The sequence below is a fragment of the Cyrtonyx montezumae genome, unplaced genomic scaffold, assembly GCF_038088225.1.
Source record: "Cyrtonyx montezumae isolate F1298 unplaced genomic scaffold, pur_monq_1.0 scaffold_19, whole genome shotgun sequence".
Lineage (NCBI taxonomy): Eukaryota > Metazoa > Chordata > Aves > Galliformes > Odontophoridae > Cyrtonyx > Cyrtonyx montezumae.
This window is the reverse complement of record NW_027071925.1, coordinates 1,243,153-1,264,980: the sequence shown is the minus strand read 5'-3', so window position 1 is coordinate 1,264,980 and position 21,828 is coordinate 1,243,153. Positions and strand designations below refer to the sequence as shown.

The 21,828-nt window shown below is 55.4% G+C and overlaps 1 protein-coding gene across 1 annotated transcript; it reads left to right on the top strand.

The window, feature by feature from the left end:
• The first annotated feature begins 25 nt into the window (after positions 1-25).
• Positions 26-19,405, top strand: PIK3R6 (phosphoinositide-3-kinase regulatory subunit 6). Its single transcript, XM_065735107.1, has 20 exons — positions 26-196; positions 6,294-6,410; positions 7,953-8,036; positions 8,433-8,524; positions 10,060-10,128; positions 10,524-10,656; positions 11,222-11,291; positions 11,611-11,794; positions 11,959-12,106; positions 12,459-12,545; positions 12,753-13,209; positions 13,537-13,633; positions 13,761-13,886; positions 14,325-14,435; positions 15,869-15,959; positions 16,381-16,451; positions 16,673-16,763; positions 16,892-16,962; positions 17,707-17,819; positions 18,471-19,405. The coding sequence occupies exons 2-20, from the start codon at positions 6,371-6,373 to the stop codon at positions 18,625-18,627; spliced, it is 2,292 nt and encodes a 763-aa protein (XP_065591179.1). The 5' UTR covers positions 26-196; positions 6,294-6,370; the 3' UTR covers positions 18,628-19,405.
• The last annotated feature ends 2,423 nt before the right edge of the window (positions 19,406-21,828 follow it).

The following is a 21,828-nucleotide window of genomic DNA, read 5'->3' as shown; positions in this document are numbered from 1 at the left end:
CGGCTCCGCGGGGCAGGGACGCGGCGGAGAGCGGCGGCTGAGCGCAGCGCGACGGTTTCTCCTTGAAGGGGTTTCAGCCTGAAAGAGGAAGTTATCTCGAAGGCAGCTGCCTTCGCCCCGCAGCGCTGCGGCCGCACCGCCGGCACTGCGGACCCCCGTGGCACCGCCGCGCCGGATGAGCCCCCGGGGCACGCAGGTACGGCCCGGGATGGGCACCGCGGGCACAGAGGGTGGAAGTGGGGCAGTACGCGGTGCATCCCCGCGGGTAAATACCCTGGGAAGGGCTGAACGGGGTCGGTGTGGTGTTTTTACCGGGGGTGAGCGAGGGGAAGGGGCACTGGAGGTCCCTACTGGGGACGTGGGAATGTCCTCCCTGGTGCCCGATGCTGCTGGGTGCCCAGTGCCTCACTGCCGCTTCAGGTGGGCTCGGGCCGCCCAAGCGACCTCGTTTCCCCCCCCCTATTCCCCTCACCCCCCGTCATCCTGCATCCGTCCCTTGGGTCGCGGCAATAAGCGGCGATGGCCGTGGCGATAGCACGGAGCGCGCAGCAGTCCCGTCCGGAGAGGAAACTGAAAAGCGGAGCGCTGGGGGTTTGCGTTTCCACGAGAGCCCTTGGTTCATCTGCACTGCCCGCTGCGTGCACCGCCAGCACCGCCTCTGCCTCCTGGCCAAGTCTGAGCAACGAAACGATTTCCTCCGGGGCTGATGGATCACCTCCGTGCATTACAATACCTTTTGTGTGTGCACGTATTCGGTCCTTGCCTTGTGCAGTGGGTACGCGGCTCCCTGGGCTTTCTCCTCGGTGGATGACCCAAATCCAAGGACGTCGTTCAGCCTTCACAGCTGAGCATCCTACAGTGCAGTGGGAGAAAATAGGGGTCACCCTGGTGTTGTGCTGCCCATGGTGGCATGGGGCAGCTAACCATGATTTTCCTGGGCCTTGTGGGAAGCTCTTTTCATGTTGTTGTGAGGTACAAAATCACTATATATATATATATATATATATATTTTGCTATACATATATCTATTTCTTGTTCTTCTATTTTGGCACATAAGAGCTGCAGGGAAGCACCCGGCCCACCGCCAGGCACCAGCCTGCCTCTCTCTGCTGGGGAAGCTCCAATTTCAGCATTTCTTCTCGGGTGTTTTCCCACGTGTAGTCCTGTGTGTGCTCTCAGAGCTGTCCCGCTCGTGGCTGATGCTTTCCCTCCTTGATGCAACACCCGTGTCCCAGTTCTGGGATGCCCTGAGCTCCCATCTCTCTCTGGGACGCGGGGTGGGCGCAGCAGCAGTATCAGTCATTGCTGTGGGCTCACGGCTGGGATGCAGAGGCAGTACTCCTCCTCTGCAGCCCCATGTGCCCAGAGCAAGAAGCTCAGATTTTCACCAGAAATGGCAACTCCTCATCTCCAAGTCCTTGGGAAGGAGCCAACCCAAGGAGCCCCTTGGTGTGGCTGTGTCCCCTGTGCAGATATAAGGGCTCCTGGGACTCGCTTCCCCAAGGAATTGTTTCCCTGTAGCTTTCTTGCTTTCCTGAGCTTTGCCAGTGCCAATGGCTGTGCAGAAGGCAGCTGCCGAGTTGGCTGAGTCACGTTGTTCTATTCTGAGGTGTGACATGCCTTGAAGACAGCACCGTCCATCAACCAGGAGCTGCTGGGAGAGCTGCCCCGCGATGGGCGCTGCTCGTGGGGCCCCACTGCTGTTCTTCATCCCATCCCTGCATCTGTGGGGGTGTTTGCTGCATGCTTTGAGGTGTGAACATGCCCCGGGGCTCACGTTTGAGCCCCGCATTTCCTAGCAAGGGAATTTGGGGCTGCTTTCTTCATGCGGAGCCCGCGGGGTGCAGGGCTGTGCTGCACACCATTTCCCCGGAGCGCTCTGTGCAGTCCTGGCAGAGCTTTCCACATCATGCTTATGTTTTCCCTCTTATTGTTTATCCAAAGCTCCACTCTGAGCATGGAAAGAGAGGCGCTAAATTGAAAAAGCCGATGCGTCCGGAAAACTCGTTTCTTCCCTTAGGAAGAATGAAATGTGACGTTGGTGAGGAAGTCTCCAAAGAGCCGTTGGTGTCCAGGAAGCGCTCCATTTCCACGGCAGCTTTAGGGGCGGACGGATGGATGTGTGTTCTGAGGGGGTTTGGTGGCTGAGCCGGGTCCCTCCTGCCCACCCCACACTGTGGGTCTGCTGGCGGGGACGTGCCGAGCTGGAGCAGCCGGTGAGCATTCACTACAGCAAAGTGCTGCTGGGAAGCAGAGCCTGAGCTGGGGACGCGTTTCCTTGGCAGGGAGAGCCTGGGGAGAGCAGCTGCTTTCCTGTGGGGCCGCCTGGAGCCACCAACCTGCCAGGAGCTGAGGCTGAAAATGGGGACAGAGGGGACTGTGCGTGGCTCTGCTGCTTGTCCTGGGGGTGCCCAGCCAGTCGGAATGGGGACAGGAGTGAGGCTCTCGCCCATGCTCTGCAGGTGATTTGTATGTGAATTTGGTGTAGTTTTCATTTTAACTGTGACACTTGTGCTCAGGGGCTGATGTAAGGGGAGATGGAGCCTGTGCTCCGTGTGCATCACTGTGGACCTCGGTGAACCTGGAGCTGCTGCTGCCCCGGGCGGGGGCTGCGTTGGTCCCTGTGTCCCACCCAAGCTGTGCAGTGGGGCTGGGAATCCAACCAAAGAGAGCAGCTCTGTGCTGGCAGCTACTTGTGGCTAAAATGAAGGTTCAGGTGCTTTGTGCTGGTGGGTCTCGTGTAGCATTGGCTTGTGACCCTGGGTCCCAGTGCAGCAGTTGGGGATTTGGGGGATTTTGGAGTCTGTCTGGGCAGTGACAGCATGTGTTCCCAGGCAGCTGGGTTGGGTTGGGGTCACAGCCCCAAGCTCCTGCAGAGACAACCCCTCTTTAGCTCTCAGTGCTGGAAGGATGTGGGGCTGAGGGTAACACCAGGTGCAGTGTTGCTTGTGCTGCTTTCCTCACTGAGCTGGCTGGAGGCAGCCATGGGGGCAGGGGTGCCCCGTTCCTGTGCAGAACATAGGTTTTTCTTCACAAACGTCTGTTGCTGAGCTGATAAAGAGCTGCAGGAAGCCTCAGGCAGAGCCGTGTAACCAAATACAGGGCTGCAGGAGGCGTGGAGAGACCGACTTCGGAGCGGGACTAAATATAACGCAGGGAGAGCAAACGTGTGTGTGCAGCGTGGGCTGCACCTGCCCTGCTCTGTCACCTGCGACCCTGGGAGGGCTGTGCTCAGCCGGTCTGATGGAGCTTCCCAGGGCTCCAGGCTCTCCTCCGTGGTGTTGGGCGTTTTTGCTTCGTTTCTCCTGTGTTTGTCATTTCAGTTCCCCTAGAGGTTTGCGTTTCTGCCAGCTTTTGGTGGCCCATGAGAAGGGCAGCAGGTCTTTCAGGGAACCCATGCATCCCCATGTCAAGCATTGCTGGGGACAGCTGAGTCAGCACGCTGAGTTTGGTGGGGCTGGGATGGCTCATGTGGGTGGACATGTCTTCATACTTCTGCCATGGACCTCCGGCCCCACCCCAGGGCTCAGAAGGGCCGTGGATGGGAGCTAAGGGGGGAACTGACACCCCCAGTGCCCCCCAACCTGTCAGTGAAGCCTTCTGGTGACCCACAGGACTGTGTGTGAAGCCCACGGTACACATAGGGTGGGCTGCTGGTGCTCTGCTCACACCTCTGCTGGCACTCTGCGGGTTTGGAAGAGGAAGATGAGGCTGCAAAGCCTCTTCAGCCGCGATCTTATCAGCCTGTTTCTGGGGCAAACTGTGCTTTCACTGCAAAGTTCTTCATTTCTTTCAGCGCAGCCAGATGGCTCCCATCACTACCTCAGCTCCTGGGAGAGGTGATTGGGAATCGTGCAGGTTTTATCTCTAAAAGCCTCATAGCTCTTGGAAGCTGAAGGGAGGGATGCATCTTCCCTTCTCACCCTTTCTGCTAATTTTTTTTCCCCGGCAAATGAAGTAAAATCCAGCTGATGCCTCGGGTATTTTAAGAACTGCAGGGAGGAAGCGGGGCTAGGCAGCTCTGCAGAGAAGTGGGATGAGCACGGAGAAGCCGCTGGTCTTGCTGAGCTGGCAGACAGCAAAATAACCAGTTACGGGATGAGATGTGTCTCGTGGCTGCTGCAGAGAAGGGAAGAGATGCGTGGGGAGGAGGGGGCAGAAAGAGGAGTGGTGTGACTCGGGGAACTGAGCACTTCTTCAGGGCTGGTGTTTGCACCATGTGCTGTCGCATTTCCCCTGGGCTCAGCCATCACCCCACGGCCATACGCTGCCGGGGGCCCGGCAGCCCTTCCTGTTCTGGGTCGGGTTTGTGGCCGCTGCACTGAGAGCTCTCACACGTGCACACACAGCAGAGCTCAGCACCGCTGCTCGCTGCCAGCTCCTGCTCCATCACACCCTCCTCCTCCTCACCATGGCACCGTGCTGCACCCCGCGGTGATGCCGGAGCTGGGAGGACACAGCTGGAGGTGAGTGCTGCCCAGAGCAAGGTCAGGGACTGGGTCTTCCTTGTGGGTCCCACAGCATGGTGGGAAGGAGTGGGGCTGGGGATAGCCCCCGTCGGCCTGTGGGGCAGGGTACCAGGAGAGCACACGGTGTTCTTGCAGGCTGAGCTTGCCAGGTGGGGCTCTGCATTTGTGGCTTCTGCATCCAGAAGGGAAAGCGGAGGGATGTGGGATGGGTGTTGGGGACAGATCCTGTCCCAGCCTGGCACAGCACTGGGGACTCCATTCTTGGGTGCCGTGGTGCAGCATCACCTGCTGCTCTGACACCAGCACTGGCATCTCCAAGTCTGCAGTAGCATACATCTTCTGCAAAACTGCATTTTCATCCGAAACAGTGGCTCTAAGTGTGGCACTGGTGCTTCAGGTGGTTCCTGTGGCATTGCTGGGACACTTGGCCTCTGTGATGGCCAAGGTTTTCCTCCTACACAGATGCCAAGCCCAGCACAGGCTGACAGCCTCCTTCCCAGGGCTGTGAACTCCTTCCCTGGGCTCTGCACAAAGGGGCAATTGAGCAGTGGTTCAAAGAGGCTTCTGCCCCTTCAAAGCCCTCCTTGTCAGGTTTGAATTTGGGCTGGGTTGGCACAGAGAGCAAGCACAACACAGGGACCCGGTGCCATCCATCTCTTCCCATCTTCAGCCCCACATCCCTTCCCCTCCTTGCCTCTTTGCACCCTTGGGAAGCACAGCAGTCATGCACGTCTCACCTCCGGGCTGTGCAGGCAGCAATGACAGCAGCAGTGCAGCGGGCAGGAGACCGAGAAGCACATTTCCGCAGGTCCTGAACCGCTCACCTCAGCCCAGGTCCTGTTCTAAATCTGGAAAGCGAGCGCTGCACAGTCGGGTCCCCTCCCACGCGCAGGCAGCTGGGACGCGGATGTGGAAAGCCACGGCGCCGCTGCAGCCGACACACGTTTCACTTCTGCAGGCACCGAGGAGCACAGCATGCACCTGGCCCCTCGTGGGGACCTTTTCCCTGCAGGAAATAATGCGCTGAGAGCCACGGTACTGATCTCTACGGTGCGGTGCTCATAGCAAAGAGGGGGGAGCACCACGCACCAGGAGCTGCCCAGAAGGATGCTCTGCGTTTGGTGATGGGTGACTGCAGATTTAGAGTCTCTGTGAGGAGCACAGGAATGTGAGGAAGAGTGTGGGCTGATTGCCTGATGGTGCCTGGGGGGACCCAGAGGACTGAAGTGCCACCAGGTGCCATGTCACAGGGGACCTCCCTTCCTTCCTCCCTGCTTTCTTTTTCCTTTTCATTGGAGAGAACAAGGCTTGATGTCAAGGGATGCCTTACGTGTTGTATGTGACATGGTTTAGTGGGGGAATATTGGTGGTAGGTGGATGGTTGGACTGGATGATCTTGGAAGTCCTTTCCAACCCTGGTGATTTTGTGCTCTGTGATTCCATGTCATCCAACACCAGGCTTTGGAGCGTGGCTTGCTCCTGTGCTCTGCTGGTGTTTGTTTCTCTGGGGTGCTGGGCAGGGACCTTATGGCAATTCCACTTGTCTTTTTTATCTTGTCCTCTTGGACTTTGCATTTTGGACTCAGTTTGACTTAAATCCAGACATTTCTCCTAATCTCCTGGGGAGGAGAAGGCTCCCAGTGACGCCCTGCATGGCTATGCACATCCTCCTTTCTGTGTTTATCAAGCTGAGCTTTTCCCCAACAAACACCAACCCGAGACATGCTCTTAGGGCTGCCCCCTTCCAAATGCCCTCTGCCCTGGGCTCCCTTTTCCTGCCCTGCCTTTGCCAGTACAGCTGACAGTGCTGTGTGCTTTTTGCAGGTGAGACCCCGGACCCGAGGCCATGCCCGTGTGCAGTGAGCAGCAGCCGTGCGCTCAGCAGCCTTGCAGCTGTGCCCATGCTCTGCTGCAGCTCCAGCCCGGCCATGGAGAGCTCAGGTGGGTGGAGGGCAGATTAGATACGCATTCCAGAGTAATCTCACATTTTATCGACAGGATATTGATGCTGAAGTATTTTGCCTCTTGTGTAAGCCACTCCTGCTGCTGCTGGTAGGCCGTGAGTGTTTATAGATCAAAGTGCCCCCTTGTTTGTGTTGGAGCAGCGGTCTCACGCTTCGCTCCCCACAAAGAAATCGCAGTGCAGCATGGCTGCAGGCACTTTGATTTAGGAAGAGAGGACACGGTGTTTATATCAGCCTCAGGAAAAGCAAATATATACAAATAAAAAAGAATGGGAAGTTTTCTTCTGTCCCTTCCTATGGCTCCCGGCTCCCCTCTCCCGGTCACCGCTCCTTGGGAAGCCCAAAGCTCTGCTCTGCCACCCAACCCCAGCCCTGCTGTCTTTATTCCTTTGCAGAGCCATGCAAGGAGGTGTGGAGGTTGTGGCCCTTGAGCACAGTGCTTGCATAGCATGGCTTGGGCTGCCTCTCATTTCCTATAGGCAAAGAGGACTGCCCACCCCTGCCCTGAAGCCATCCCTGATGCTTGGGAGCTGTGGGTGTGTGGGGGATGGGCAAATTCGGGAGCAAAACCGGGCAGGAAGGACAGAGATAGGGTTAGGATTAGAGTTAGGGTTAGGATTAAGGTTAGGGTTAGGATTAAGGTTGGGAATTGGTGTTTCCCAGCCAATCCCTCACATGGTGTAACAGCTGCCCTGTGCCAGCGCTGACACACGAGCTCTGTCGTGAGCAGCAGTCCTCACCACACGGACAAATCATACCCCAAAATCAGCTCTGAGGTTCTCACATTTATTTTTGGCCACGAGCAGGCTGCAGCTCACTGCTGACATGCATGGGGAGCGGGTGGCAGTCAGTGGCAGTCAGAGCTCTGTCCCTGCTCGGGGCCCTGGGTGGGTAGCTGTGCTCTGGGGGAGCCTGAAAGAGAGCCCTTGTCATGGTTTCAGACTTAGAGAGGAGAGGCTTAGATTGAATGCAAGGAAAACAGCCCTAGTGTCCTTGCTATGGGCAGTGAGGCAGTGGCACAGGTTGCCCAGGGAGGTGGTGGTGCCCCATCCCTGTAGACAGCCAAGGCCAGGGGATGCTGTGAGCACTGGGCTGTGGGTGTCCCTGCTCAGTGCAGGGGGTGGCACCAGGTGGTCTTTAGGGGTCCCTTCCAATCCAACTGTTCTGTGATTCTATAGTGAATGGGGATGAGGCTGAACACCCACGGTGCCCAAAAGCAGAGGTGCTTCTCTCATTCATCTCATTCATCTCACTCTCTCATTGCTTTTGGTCCTTAAGCTTCTGTATGTATGACTGTTTTATTCAGTGAAAGGGGCTCTTAAGTCTGCCACCACGTCCTTGTGGGTTAGCTTTGCTCTCAGCACGGGCCATCAGCCCACTGGGGTACGGTTGCCCACATGGCTCTGGACTGGTTACCGCTGGGGCTCAGTCAGGTTTGACACCTGCAGTACCCATCCCAGGGTTTCAGTGCTCCCTTCTCCAGGTGCCCGATCTGCTCACACCCTCCCTGTCCCCGCAGAGGTGGAGTCGGACATCCTGCGCCGTGTCCGCACGCTGCTGCGCGAGCTGGACGGCCACCACCCCGCCTGCCAACCCGACCGAGGTGAGCCCCTGGGACAGCCCCATCCAGCTGGAATTTACCAGCCCGTCCCTGTGGGGCTGCTGCTTTGCCCTCTGCTGGAGAGTCTGCTGCAATCCCTTCATCACTGTGCTGGGGAATACAGCTCTGGCTGAGCCAGTGGCTGGGCTGCTGCAGCCCTGGGGAGCTCAATTCATTCTGGGGGACTGATTTTACTTGGAGTGTGGGTGATGTTTTGCAGGTAATTAGATCCCATTGCCTGTCCCCCGTCCCTTGCAGAGGGTGAAGCAGAGGATGAAGCCACCTTGAGCTGTGGGAGAGATCCCTGAGGGTGGTGGTTGCAGTGCCCAGATCTCCTGTCTGTCACACCACTGCTCTGCGGAGCAGCCTCACCTCCCCCCCCCACTTTTCATCCCTCAGGGATGCTGCGATGGACCCTGCACAAAAAAATTGACCAGAATCCCAGTAACAGCCCCGTCCTGGTCAGGATCCTGGTGAAAGAACTGGAGAGGGTGAGTGCCTCGCAGTGTCCTGTGCGTGGGGGTCTCATCTCTGCGGGGCTTTGTCCGCCCTGGGCGAGACAAGCCTGGGGGAAGGAGGCTGTGGGACTGGAGCCTCATAGCCAGGGGCAGGTGATGTTTGCAGCCCACAGACAGCAAAATGAAGAACCCTTCCAACCACCCCCACGCTGCTCTGAGGTCACAGGTGCCGGGGAAGTTTCCTTGCTGCTCATTTCCTCCGCGTGGTGTCACACCTAGCCCCATATCCTGTCCTGGGTGCATCGCGTGGAAACCCCACGACGGATTTGCTGTTTCGCTGATGCATTTCGTTGTTTTCTGAACTCGGGCGAAGCTCCAGCATCCCCAGCACCTGCAGCAGTGCTGATGTGGTTGGGCGCCGTGTCATTTTTGTGCCTTCTCTCAGCTGGTGCCCTCATTTGCAGAGACCCCTTTGCTGTCACCCCCCCTTTGGGACCGAGGTCTGTGTTCCCCTTCAAGAGCCGTGTCATCCCCCTCCCCTCCCCCCATTCCCCTTAGAGCTGTTTTCCCTCTGCTGCTCTAATTCTCGGAGAGCTGTTGGTCCTCCCGGTCTGTAATTCCCTTTGTCTCCCTGAAGCTCTCCTTGGAAATCAGTACTACGTTTTTCCAGTCCCCTGACACTGCAGCAGCCCTGAGCACTCAGCACCAACCACCGATAATAACTCAGCAATTTCATGCTCGAGTTCCTGCAGGGCTCTGCCCGGGGATTAGCTGGCCTCAGCGACTCAGCCTCTCTCATTTTATCGATCATTTCTAAAGCGCTGCTGCCATCGGATCCATTTAGCTGCGATCCAACAGCAGCACTTCATCTCTGAAAGGAGGTGCTGGGGGAGACCCTGAGCACCAGCATCACCACAGCAAGGCTCTGCCAGCCCTGCTGGGTCTTTATATCCGCCCTGCAGATACGCGAGGGTGGGAGAGCATCAGCAGCACACGGCACCTTCATGCTGCAGCAGCCTCGTTTCCATGTGGGCACACAGATAAAATGTTGCCCCTTCCTTTTGGCAGTGAAAATCCATGATGTTTTCGGGAGGAAATCGAGTGTTATCTGGGGCTGTCCCTGTTGCTGGGGATATGTGGGAGCTCCCAGCTGCCTCCCACAGCTTGGGATGTGGGAGCATCCCTCCTCCCTTGCCACTCTGCTCCTATATCCACCAAACAAGACATGGGCCCTTCCCAGAGGATTCCAAGAGGTTTTTTGTTTCCATTTGAGTGGGTTTTTTTTCTTTTTTTTCATTTTTTTGTCAACAGAAAAGCACTCTCCAGTTACCTTTTTGCCATCTCCTGCTGCGGGTTCTGTGTCCTTGGTGGTCCACCACTCACCCCTCATGATCTGTGACCAACATGGGCAGCCCACTGAGCAGAACCTGCCCCCTACCTCCATGGGGACACCCTGCTCACCCCAAAGGCTCACAGACATCCTCCAGAGCTGCCTCAGCCCCAGGAGCATCACCCTGCACCCATACAGGGTGAGTGCCCCAGGGCTGACTGTGCTTTTGGTCTTGCAGGCAGAGCGAGGTGACTACAGGCATTACATCATCCCCCTGCTGCACACGCTGATGTACACCTTGATCAAGGTAACCTCTCTGAGGCAAGATCCTGGGAAATCAGAAGGAGAAGGAGGGACTGTACTGAAATAGCCCAGCCAAGCCCTGCACTGCCACAGAAGGGCTCAGCCACGCATTTCCCACTGTGCTGTCTGAAATAATGACACATCTGGGAGGGAAAGTCCTCCCATTTGGGTCCTTCCCCCTTTTCTTGGTGCACCTTTCCAAAGCTCTGCATCCTGCAGCCCTTCAACTGGAGGCATCACCTCCATCCTGGTGCCCCATCCTGCTTCACAGATCTCATTTCAGCCCAGTCTGGTTTTGGTGTAGCTCTGTGCCCTCCCATCCCGGGGTCTGCCATGGGGAGGACCCATTTGGGATCACTGCCTGTGGTGTCTCGTTAGCTGCCCCTCTCTCACCCCCAGGCTCCCTGCATCTCCGACGAGCTCTGCAGCAGAGTGTACGATTTCTGCAAGAAGCTGCTCACACTGCCCAAGCCTTTCTGCTCCGTTGGTTTGGACTATGCTGCCAGGCTGAAAATGGAAAGGACAGCACCAGGTATGATGCATCCCTGCTCTGCCCCTGGGTTTTGGGGGGTTTGTACACAGAGCTGGCCTTTGCCTAAAGCCGTGGCAGGGTTTGCTGTGTGAGCCTGGCTCAGCCTTGGGTCTTCAGGATATGTATGGATGGAAGGATTCCCCTTTCCTGGTTTTGGGTGGGAATTATCAGGTGGATGGGACACTTGTGCCTTCCCCACCCCAGGGCCAGCTGGGATGAAACACAATCCCTCTGCACTCAGAACGGTGCTCTTCACATCCCCCATGGTCCCAGTGGCCGGGCCAGCAGTCAGCCTCTCCTCCTGCTCCCAGCTCCCCTCCAAGCTCATAATCCTCTAAACAAAGGAAGGGAAATACAGGAAATTATCCATGAATAGAAGGAGTTTTCTTTTTCTGTAGCATAGCCTATCTTTGTCTGTGGTTATATTTAACCCAGGGCTGACTCCTGGCCCTTACCTCCCCCCTCCCACCGGTGCTGACCCACTTGGAGCCCTTCCCGCGTGCTGGATCGGGTTGTTTTGCTTCATGCTCCAACCCCTGTGCACTGATTTTCTCTCCTTCATTAGGAATGCTCTACCAAAGGATGGTGATTTCTGAGCAAAGTCTTAAAAGCGACCCCTACCCCTACCGGGAAAAGTGAGTAGCACCTCTTCAAATGTACCATCACTCTTATTTCTTCCATACCCTTTGAATTTTGCAGCGAAGCTGTTCCCCTCCTGCACCCTGAATTAATGTTGTTTGCACAGACAACTTGAAGACAAACTCTGTGGCAGGGTGTGTGCTGGGGGGAGCACATTCCTCCCACACATCCCAATTTAATTCCATGGCTCTGGGAAGCAGGGAGAAAGGCTGTTTCTGCAAGGACCCTTTTTCCCTGCATGGGCCAGCAGACCACCCCAGTGTCAGCAATTGGCCGTCCTCACCTCCTCTGTCCCCATCTACCCCACCTATGCAGGATTTTCATCTTTGCTGACCCAGAGCTCCTCTCTGAAGCCATCTGCAAGGCTCTGCTCACCGACACGGAGGCAGCTCGTGTCTCCCAGAACCCCCGGGCCTGTATGTGCCATGTGATTACCCACGCTGTGCAGGCAGCCCTGGGCAAGGACTGCAACCTCAGCGCCTTGAGGATGCGGCTCCAGGTAACCTGCAGTACTCATATGGCCCTGGTGTGGATTGCTAATGGTCCCACCAGGCACAGGGCTGCAAGACAGGCTCATCCTTGAGCCATTTGCCATCTTCCAATGCTCTGCCCCTGGAGCATCTCCTCTTGCATCTGGGGGCACTGACAGCAGCTCTGTGGCAGGGCATGCCCAGCAGTGAGGTCGAGCACTGGTTCCAGGAGGTGGTGGCGGCCGTCGAGTGCACAGGGAGTGAAGCAAGTGCAGATCGTGGGCAGCACGAGGAGAGGCTGCGGAGCATCTACTGCACCATCCTCAGCTCCTCCCCACCAGGTGAGCTCCCACTGTGCTGCCTGTCCTTGCCATTGCCCTCCCATGGCCCATCCTCAAAACGAATGCTATTTGTTCTGCAAACTCTCTGCTGCCTGCAGCAAAGCAAGCTCCTTCACTTGCCCGTGCCTCAGTTCCCCCATGGCACCTCTCCCTTTCCCAGGATGTGTAGGGACCTCCTTCATTTATGCAGTTTGTGAGAGCAGAGGGCTGTGCTTACAGCCTTAGATTTGGCCAGAAGTGACTGGGAGGGAGAGCTCCAGGGGCTCAGGACTGTTCCAACTGCTGAAGCAGAGCACCAAAGGGTTTTGTGCACTGTCTGCTCCACGTGCTACAAGCACCCTTGTTCCCACAGGTGATGCTCCCCTGGAAGGGCTGCAGGGCACCCCACTGCCCAACCCCAACATCAGCTTCCACCTCTGGACAGAAGATGACCAACTCTGTGAGTGAGGCACCAGGGCTGGACTGGGGGGGAAAGACAAGCGAGAGGTGCACACAAAGCACCCAATGAGAGTGGTGCTGAGCTGAGAAATGGGGCTGGAAGGGTGGCCAGGAGCTGCTGGTGGCTATCTGGTTGGCGGCTTGGGCAGGATGAGGGCTCAGCCTGGGTCTGCCTGCGTCTCACCCCCTGAGCTCCTCCTGCCTGCAGGGAAGGAGCTGGTGCTGTTCATCCGCCCGCTGTCGCAGAGCTGCGAGCCCGACTGCCTGAGCCAAGACCTGGACAACTTCGAGATCCAGGACATCATTTCAGACTGCGAGTGCTGCGAGCAGACCCGCTTCTCCGTGCTCTCCACCGACAGCGGCATCGAGCGGGACCTGCCCCCCGCCCCCGAGGAGCCCTCCGCCCCATGCAGTGCCGACACAGAGCAATCCCGGCTCCATAGGAAAGGTGGCATTAAAAAAAAGCCCTCGCCGCTGGAGAGCGTGGCCTTCCTGCAGACCGGCTGCAACGGCCCCGGGGCAAAGCCAGCGACCAAGGGGCAGAGGAGAGTGGGGGTCCCCGCTGAGCCCACGGCCCCACCGCTGAGGCTGCACACTGCCCGCATCGTGTTGCTGGGGGACGACCGCATCCTGGGCCGTCTGGCACAAGCTTACCACGCCCTGCGGTGAGCAGCAGCTGGGGGGAGGGGGGGGGTGGAGTGGGGGCTTTGCTTGATTGCAGCAGTCAGCGTGGTTGGGGGTGCGTTGGGATCCCGGGTTACCTGGGATGGGATTGGACTTGAGTGTTCTGCACCCGAATGCATTCATCTTGGGATGAATATGGATTTGGGAATCTGGGGGCATCGCTGCTGTTGTGTTCCACTGGGCACGGCAGGCAAGTGAGGAGGGTGCGTGCCTCCCTTGCAGAGCCGCTGCCGTCTCCTGGCACTGTTTTCCTCCCCCTTCACCTTCCACTATAGACACGGCTATATTTATTTTTTTTCCCTTTCAAGGAAGCGGGAGACACGACGTGTCTTCCTGACACCAAGGCTAAACCTGCAGTTCTACTACGTGCCAGTGACAGGGCAGCCAGGCACGCTGGTGGCCGCGGTGAGTCCGGGCACTGCTGGAGGAGGAGGGACAGGGGGACCTCAGGGGCTGACCCCCACGAGCGCTTCCCTCCACCTCCTGGCGTGGTGTGAGCTGTGGCTGTGCCCTGAGCTGTGTTTCTCTGCAGAAGCCTTCTGCCACCACCAGCCCCGAGGAGCTCTGCGAGGTGGCCGCCTACCTGGGCAGAGCCGATCCCTGGTACGAGAGCAACATCAACGCGCTGTGCCACATGATTCCCAAGCTGGCCACCATGGTACGAGGAACTCTCCCCACCTCCAGCACTGCCTGAGCCTGATCCCTTGCCCAAAAACCTGCAGGGTTGAGCTTGTGCCTGCAGAGCCCTCATGTGCCCCAGATGGGGGCTTATGCCCTGCAGACAGCTAGCGGTGGTGTTGGGCTCATGAGACCCATTTTCTGTGATGTGGTGGGGTTTTTTTTGGTCAAGGGCCAGGAAATGGCATGTTTCAAGAATGCAAATGTAAACGAGGCGTTTGCTGTAATACCCCGTTCTCATTTCCTGGCAGTTTGAGCCAGCATCGACAGCCTGCAAGAAAGGCAGGGAGGTGGGGGCAAGCCCACACCTCTCCCTTTGGCTGAGGACAGTCATGGCAGAGCAGCTGAGCTCACTGCCACTTACTTGATAGGAAGGCAGTGACTGGGGCTGATCCTCGTTGCAATTTCCCCCCCCCAGCCTTCCTCTCCAAGCAAGCATCTGGTGACTGATGTCTTCCTCACTGATGTGATTGCCTACTACGTCCGCATGGGCACCCAGCCCGTCTGCTTCCAGGTGTATGCCATGAAGGTGGGTTCTGTGGGGGCTGTGCTGTCCTGTGCCACTGCCATCTCTTGCTCCTCATCACTGACAGAGCTCTGCAAAGCCCGTGGGGTCAACGGGATTTGGACAGCTCTGAGCTGATCCCTGTACCCCCAGCCCTTCCCCTCCTTGCCAGGTTCCCAGATCTGCAGTTAGGGGTAGGGATAAGGTTATGGGGTAGGGATAGGTCAGTGATCCTGGGAGGGCTATTTCAGGATCTTGAAGGTCAGCAAAGCAAACACTGACATCACCCTGTGCACACTGCTCCACTGGACACGTGTTTGCTCAGCAGCTCTGGCACCTCCTGCTGCTGTAGGTGTTGCAATCAGACAGGAGTTTTCAGGGTGGCTTTACCAAAACCTTGCAGGGGCTTTGCAGGGTTTCCTGAAGTGCTCATTTATTTGCTTCCTGCCAGCTTTTCTCTGAAATGATAACAGGGTGAGACCTGGTATTTGATACGAACGCAGAGAGCTTCTGTATTTGATCCTGAAGTATCAGCCCTCCATCTGCTGCTCTGGCAGCTTCCCCTCCTCAAGCTCAGGGTGGTATCAATGCACATATCTCCTTTATAGCTGCCCGCAGCCAACGTGGTGCTCTACTGCAGCAGAGGAGCAGCTGTTGCATGAGCAAACAGGCACACGGCTTGCAAAGAGCTGGAAGAGCTTTGTTAATCCTTGGTGGAGCATCACCAAGACTTGAATTAATAACGTGTAGCTTGCAAGCACCTGATCCGCACTGTGAGTTGCTGAGGATTTTGTTTTCCCTCTGAATTTTTCTTCAACTCATTTCTCTTCCAAGGCAGAAATCATGAACGAGTGAAAGAGTGGTGGCTCAAGTGGGGGAAGAGGAACTGCCTCCAGATGTGGTTTTCAGATAGAGGCACTCAGACTGCACTGCTGTCATACGGGGCATGATCTGGAAGCACAGAGCCTGCTTTGCTGTTTTGGTTAAGATCACACTGCTCCTCTTTGGCTGCAGAGAGCTTTCCTGGAAGTGGGGATTGAGCCCCCCCGCAGCTGGGTATAGGGCGAGCAGAAGCTCTCTGGGATCTCATCTTCATATCTTGCTCATAGATCTGAAGGGAATGGCTGATTTCGGTGCATCAGGGAGAAATGACGGGCCTTGCAGTGCCCGTGGTCGGGGTGGAAGCTGCTCCCGCAGCGCGGGCTATCTGCTGGGAGCAGCCATCTGTGAGCACGCAGTGACACCCAGTGGCAAGGGAGCGTGGCTCAGCTGGCACTGCACTGCCAGGCGTGCCGGGCTCCGGCACTTAGAAAGCAAAGTCATCCCTCCCCATCCCATCAGTTCCCCATGGATTTCCCTTTAATGACGTCTCACTGTTGTGTTCAGACCTTTTTGCTGCCCCGTCCCCGCCGTGATGTCACAGGGTGACTTTTCTCAACGTTTTCCCTCTCTTTCAGGTCTTTTTCAGCAATTTGGTGCAGGAGCCAGCTGAGGACGTGTTCCTCACGGAGCTGCGTGCCCAGATGCAGGACAGTGTCTCCCCCAGAGGTGTGTTTGCTCCCCACAGCTGAGGCTGCCATCGGGGGGTCCTGCCTGCTACAGCATCCAGAGCCACGCCATGGGCACAGCCCTCACTCCCCAGCGATCAGGAGCTGTCCTGAATTCCTGTCTCCCTCCTCGGCATGTGATGCCAGGCAAGAGGGTGGTGGGCTGGGTCCTGGTCCCAGCCAGGTGATGTCATGAGGCATAGAGTGCCTGAGGGCTGGTTTGTATCCAGTGCCTGATCCAGTGGATGCTTGCCACTGGGGTTGAGCACAGACCCTATAGTGAATCTGTCTCACCAAACCTTTTGGTGGCTCAGAGCCTCCAGTGTGCCCACAGAGAGGTTTGTGCCCTGGAACTGATTTCTTCTGCCCTGAGATGGGTGGGATGAGTGACACCTCCATCCTTCTTCGTATTCCCCTTGTAGAGGTAAACCCAACCAAGAAGAAGACGATCCTGGATGGCCCTGGCATAGATTTGACTGTAACGTACAGGAAGGTGAGTGGGGCTCTGGGCACCCAACACATCCACAGGCATAGCTCAGACCTCCCAGAAGCAGTGATCTGGCCCCAGAATTGCACTCCAGGAGAGGACACGGAGGCTCTGGTGAACTCTGAAAGCCTGTTGGCTATCCCTGTACTTGTGAAAAACTGCCCTGAAGCTCCTCAGAGCCACCCCCTCGGCCTGGCTGCATGGACAGGCTCTTTCCTTCCCTACAGGTCGTGGTGAGTGACCGTGCAAAGGAGGTGCCGCTGTCCCTGCGCTCCACAGGTTTCTCAATGAAGGCCATCCCTGCCAACACAGCTCAAGGTGGGTTTCTGTGCCTTGGGAGCAAGCAAAGCAGCTTACTAGATTTCTGGTGCTCCATAGGTTAAAGTTGACTCAGTGTACTCGGTGTCATTGTGCCTGCTCTGTCCAACATGCTACTTCTGTTGCAGATCTGGCGTGTCTGAATGTGAACATCACTGAAGTTGTTAAGATCAACAACTTATCGGGACGATCCTTCTCAGTAAGTGGCTGTGGATGCTCCTGGCTCCACAAGGGTTGGCCAGTGAATGGGAAGCCCTTACAACCGCAGTGAAGAGGAACCCTCTGTGGAAGGGGAGGGCTCTGGGGGGTTTCCTTGGCTGGCTGTTCCATGAAAAAGCCTTCTTACTCATATCAAACCCCAAATGTTGTCCCTGCTGCTCAAAACATCAAACACTGTCTCAGGGCACCTTGACATACTGCCATGGTGATTCTGTGACTCAAGGAGCAAAGTGGAGAAATATTTATATTCATCTTGGCTCTGCTTGGGTGTGGGAGAAGATTTGTAGCTTTGGGATCAACCCTGTTAGCTCCACACCTCCAGCTGCATTTTCTTTTGCCCTGGAGCCTTCAATCTCTCAGCTGATGTTTTCGGATAGCCAGTACTCTTTAGGATATTCTGGCTTTTGGAAACATCAAGGTGCTGCATACCAAAGTACACCAGGAGAGAGGGTTGTGCCCCACATCAGGCATCCCAAACCTTCCAACCTGTGCAAACTTGGCCAACTTGCAAAGTCTGCCCTTGCAACCTTAGATTGTGATCATGGAGAAAGAGCGAGACCCTTCCGTCTTTAGAGCAGCCACCTTGCGTCACTTCTTGTTGAAAGTGAAGGACAACGTCATCATTTTTTCCTCTTCATGTCTGCCATTTGTCTCTTCCATATATGCACCACCCTTGCCAGGTGCATGAGGCACTCATTGAGCTCTTCCTCCTCTCCCGACCCAGACCATGACAAACAAGTTGAAGACGTGCAACATCAAAATCAGGAGCACAGAGCAGAGGCCCTTCACACTGTGTCTGGACAAGGACAGCAGAAGGACCTACAGGAATGTGATCAGGTGAGGTTCTCCTTCCTGGGAAGGAAGGGCAGAGTCAAAGGACTGAGGAATCAGAAAGTCATCCGAGTTGGAAGGGACCCTTAATGGCCATGTGGTCCGACTGCCCCGCAGTGAGCAGGGACACACACAGCTCCATCAGGTGCTCAGAGCCCCATCCAGACTGACTTTGGGTGTCTGCAGGGGCAGGAGATGGGTCGTGCTCTCCTACCTTTGCATTTTGGGGTAATGGTGTGAAGAAAAAGGGTTCTTCTTAATGCTGTAATTAAGACAATAGAAGGACAGGTACATCCAATACCTTAGGGAAGTCAGGGGTTAATGTGGCTGCAGTGGTGGTAGTGATGTGTGAAGTGCTGGAAGGGGACAGATGGGGTCTGTGGTTCGTGTCCCGCGAGCCACATGGAGCATGGGTAAAGTGGGAATGTCTGAGAATTGAAGTAAGCAAGGCTGAGGCCACTGCTTTTGTGCTTAAATGCTGATACAAATCAGCTCCCAGCCAAAACCACTCTGAAAGCATAAAAGCAGCCGTACAGCTCCGTGTGGCAGCCCACACTCTGCAGTCAGAGCAGGGAGCTGGGATTTAGGCTGAGATCAGACTCTGGCCCTCAGGGGCAGCTTTGCACGAGAGGTAAACACGTTCTTGTTCTCCTGCAGCGTGGAAGTGTCTCCTTGCCTAGAGCCCAGCTACTGCCTGCAAAAGTCAAGGACAATGAAATTCAGCCTGCACGAAGCAGAGGATGTGGGACTCGTGAAGTACATGCCCAAGTCTCTGCTATTGCCCATCAACACATTTGCAGGTGTCATCCAGTGAGGAAAAGGAGGAAAAGCTGGTGTGTAAGATGCAGCACCTGGGTCGTGATAGAAATGGAAAAAGAAAGCACACTAAGAAGCTGCCGACAGCAACTTTGCAACCAGGATGGTGTTTGTAAAGCTGCAAGGGCAGAGGTGGGCAGGGCTCGGGGAGGATGTGCCTCAGCCTGGACACCCTGGCAGGGCAGAGCTCTCCTGAAGAACTGAGTTTTGCAGAAGTCATGAAAAACTTCTGAGCTTTTCATTTCAGGGAAAGGAATGGGGAAAACAGAGCTGAGGGGATGGTGCTTGCTGTGCTTGTGGATCAGAGAGCAGTTGCTAGCACTAATATTTATGGAGGTGGTGTCTCCTGGCCTGGTGTGCCTGTGTGTCTGATGCACATAGTTGGTGGGACACCCACTGTGGTTTCAGAGGGGCTACACAAGGTGGTGTGAAGCAGGGACATGGGAAACCATGTGCAATAATATTTGGCAGCGATGAGCTGGGCAGGAGCAGCTCAGGCTGCCCAGGCAGCGTGGCCCAGCTTTGCTCTGAGAAGCCTGCAGAACACATGGGAGACTTCTCCTTTCCTTCCCTCTGCTGCTGTCAGGGTGTAGGAGCCCTCTCCTGGTCTGCAGATGGGCTCTCACCAACCCAGCTTTATGGAGGAACCTGTCCGAGCCCCATCTTCACTGAAGTAATGGAAGAAACACAGTGTGCACTGACTCTGACTGCAGTCTGTGATACCTGGGATGCCTCCAGGGAGTCTTCTTCAAATTCACATTGGAGGGGATGTGGGATCCTTGATACTGTCGGTTTTGATTCTCTCAGCTCCCAGCAGCATAGGGGCAGGGATTCCCTGCCCCAAGGAGGAGTCCTCCAGCCATGCTGATGCACACAGCAGCTTTTCCAGTGTCCCCCAAGGAGCATCCCTGGAACTCAGATATCCAAGTCTGGAGATGATTTCCTCCAAGCCTGTGGGTTGTCCTGGCTGGTTGGGCCCCATGAAACCCTGCTGCTTCTGCCCCTCATTGTTGCCTTGGTGCAGCAGGTGGCTTTGCTTCCCATTCCCAAGCTCAGGGTTAATGCTCTGTATGCACAGCACAGCCCCAAACTAGCACTGGAATGCATTACTGGGGGCAAAGCAACTCCGGAGCTGTTGGTGGCTGATAGGTTATTCAGTAGCACAAAGAGCCTCCAGGTCCCAAAAATGCATTTAACCCCCAAACCAACACTGCTATTTGAAAGATAGCAGTGGGCAACAGCATCACAGCTATTTCCAGAAGTCCCCAGCCTCAATGTCCCAGCACAGGTACCTGGAAGGTCTCAGGAACCATGTTCAGTTCTCCAGTGCAGATTTTCATCTCCCCTCAAAAACGACCACCAAGCAAGCAGCAAGCACTTGGGTTTTGGAAGGGGCTGAAGCTGGAAAGGAGGTTCAGAAATGGGTCAAGAAACACCTGCTTGCTCCAAACTTCTTCCTCTCTGAGCTGCTGCATATGGTAACCCTGGGCTCAGAGTGGTGACCCGTGGCACTGCACACCCCTGCTTCACTGGGCTCCTTTGGTGGGGGCACAGCAGCCAGCAGCTCTGAAAGCCATGAGACCATGGGTTGGAGCATGGTCTGTGGAGTTTGGGGCTGACTTTGTACAGCTGTAAATGGTGTAGATGGATTATAAGTTATTTGTACAGGTGTCACAGGGGCTCTGTATCAGAAGGTGCAGTTCTTTTAATGCCAATTTATATATATAAATATGTATAAAGGGAAAAAAAATCAGCAGAAACGGATCTTTTTATAAATGTATTTGCTTGTGGTTGTTGTGGGTGCGGTATGAATTGTGGGAATAGGAGGACCTGTGGCCTTATAAGCAGAAAACAGTTCACAAACTCATGTTTATGACTTAGCTATGCTTCAAAAAAACCTTTCAGCTCTTGCCTGAAGCTCTTGTCACCTGATCAGGTACATGGGACCACCTCATTCCTTTGCAGAAGAATTAACTTTAATAGCATCTCCCCGAAGCTTCACAAGCCAGCTGCAAAACCCAGAGTATTTCCCTAAATAGGTATTTAATACGTGGTGTACAAGTGGCATGGTGGTCTCTTACCCTGCTCCCTCCTGCACTCATGGGAAGAGAGACAAGGAAAAGTGATGCTGCTGCAGATGATCCCTGTGTGTATTGATTACAGTTTATCTGCACGTCAAATGCTTTCAGCATAATTAGCTCCCCATTTTCTGGCACTCTGCTGCCACCATGGCAATGGACAGACTTGTCCTCAAGCCAAGAATAACTGGAATTTTATGTTAAGAAGTTGTCTTCTCCCTGGAATTCAAACTCGAGTACAGAACAGTTTTAGTGTCGAGAATCTATCCCAGCCTCATTACTATGTCAGACCTCAGGAATTCTAATTGCTCATTAATGGGGTGTATGACAGCAGTCCTGTGCAAGCAGCACACCTGAGAGCCATGTGAATTCCAGCTGATTTAATCTGTGGTGCTGAGGATGTCCACTGTAGCCAGAGCTGTTTGGATCTCATGAGGATCGATGTACATGTGCTCTGTGACACGGCTCAATGGGTCCCAGTGACTCAGCTCCAGCAGATGAGGCAGCATTCACCTACTAATGCTGAATGTCCCTCTGCTTTTGGTAAAACAGTGTCCAGATCCTGTGCATAATGTCATTGTATGGCCCATGGAGCTGGACTGGTACCCATGCAGCTCACTGAACCCAATACTTTATCTCATCTGCTTCTATTTTCATTCGTACATTACAAGGAAACAGCTAAAACTGCACGTCTTTTCCCTTTTTCCTTCCCTTCCCTTCCCTTCCCTTCCCTTCCCTTCCCTTCCCTTCCCTTCCCTTCCCTTCCCTTCCCTTCCCTTCCCTTCCCTTCCCTTCCCTTCCCTTCCCTTCCCTTCCCTTCCCTTCCCTTCCCTTCCCTTCCCTTCCCTTCCCTTCCCTTCCCTTCCCTTCCCTTCCCTCCCCTCCCCTCCCCTTCCCTTCCCTTTTTCCCCTTTTCATCTTTTCCCTTTTTCCCTTTTTTTCCCCTTTTTCCCTTCTTTCCCTTTCCATGCTGCTCTGTCTCTTCTGACTTCAGTTGTGCATTTCTCTGGGCACATCACATTTCTTTGTGCATTATTTCTCTGCTGCTTTTGCTGTGATAGGAATTACTTTTCTGGCCAAAGGCAGTTTTTTTCCCCTTGATATCAGATGTGTTGACACCA

Bases quoted from the DNA above. Each gene is read 5' to 3' on its own strand.
- PIK3R6 (XM_065735107.1), top strand. From the start codon at position 6,371: ATGCTCTGCTGCAGCTCCAGCCCGGCCATGGAGAGCTCAG. The intron at 6,411-7,952 runs GTGGGTGGAGGG...CTGTCCCCGCAG, and splicing joins CCCGGCCATGGAGAGCTCAG to AGGTGGAGTCGGACATCCTG. The intron at 13,634-13,760 runs GTGAGTCCGGGC...GTTTCTCTGCAG, and splicing joins CAGGCACGCTGGTGGCCGCG to AAGCCTTCTGCCACCACCAG.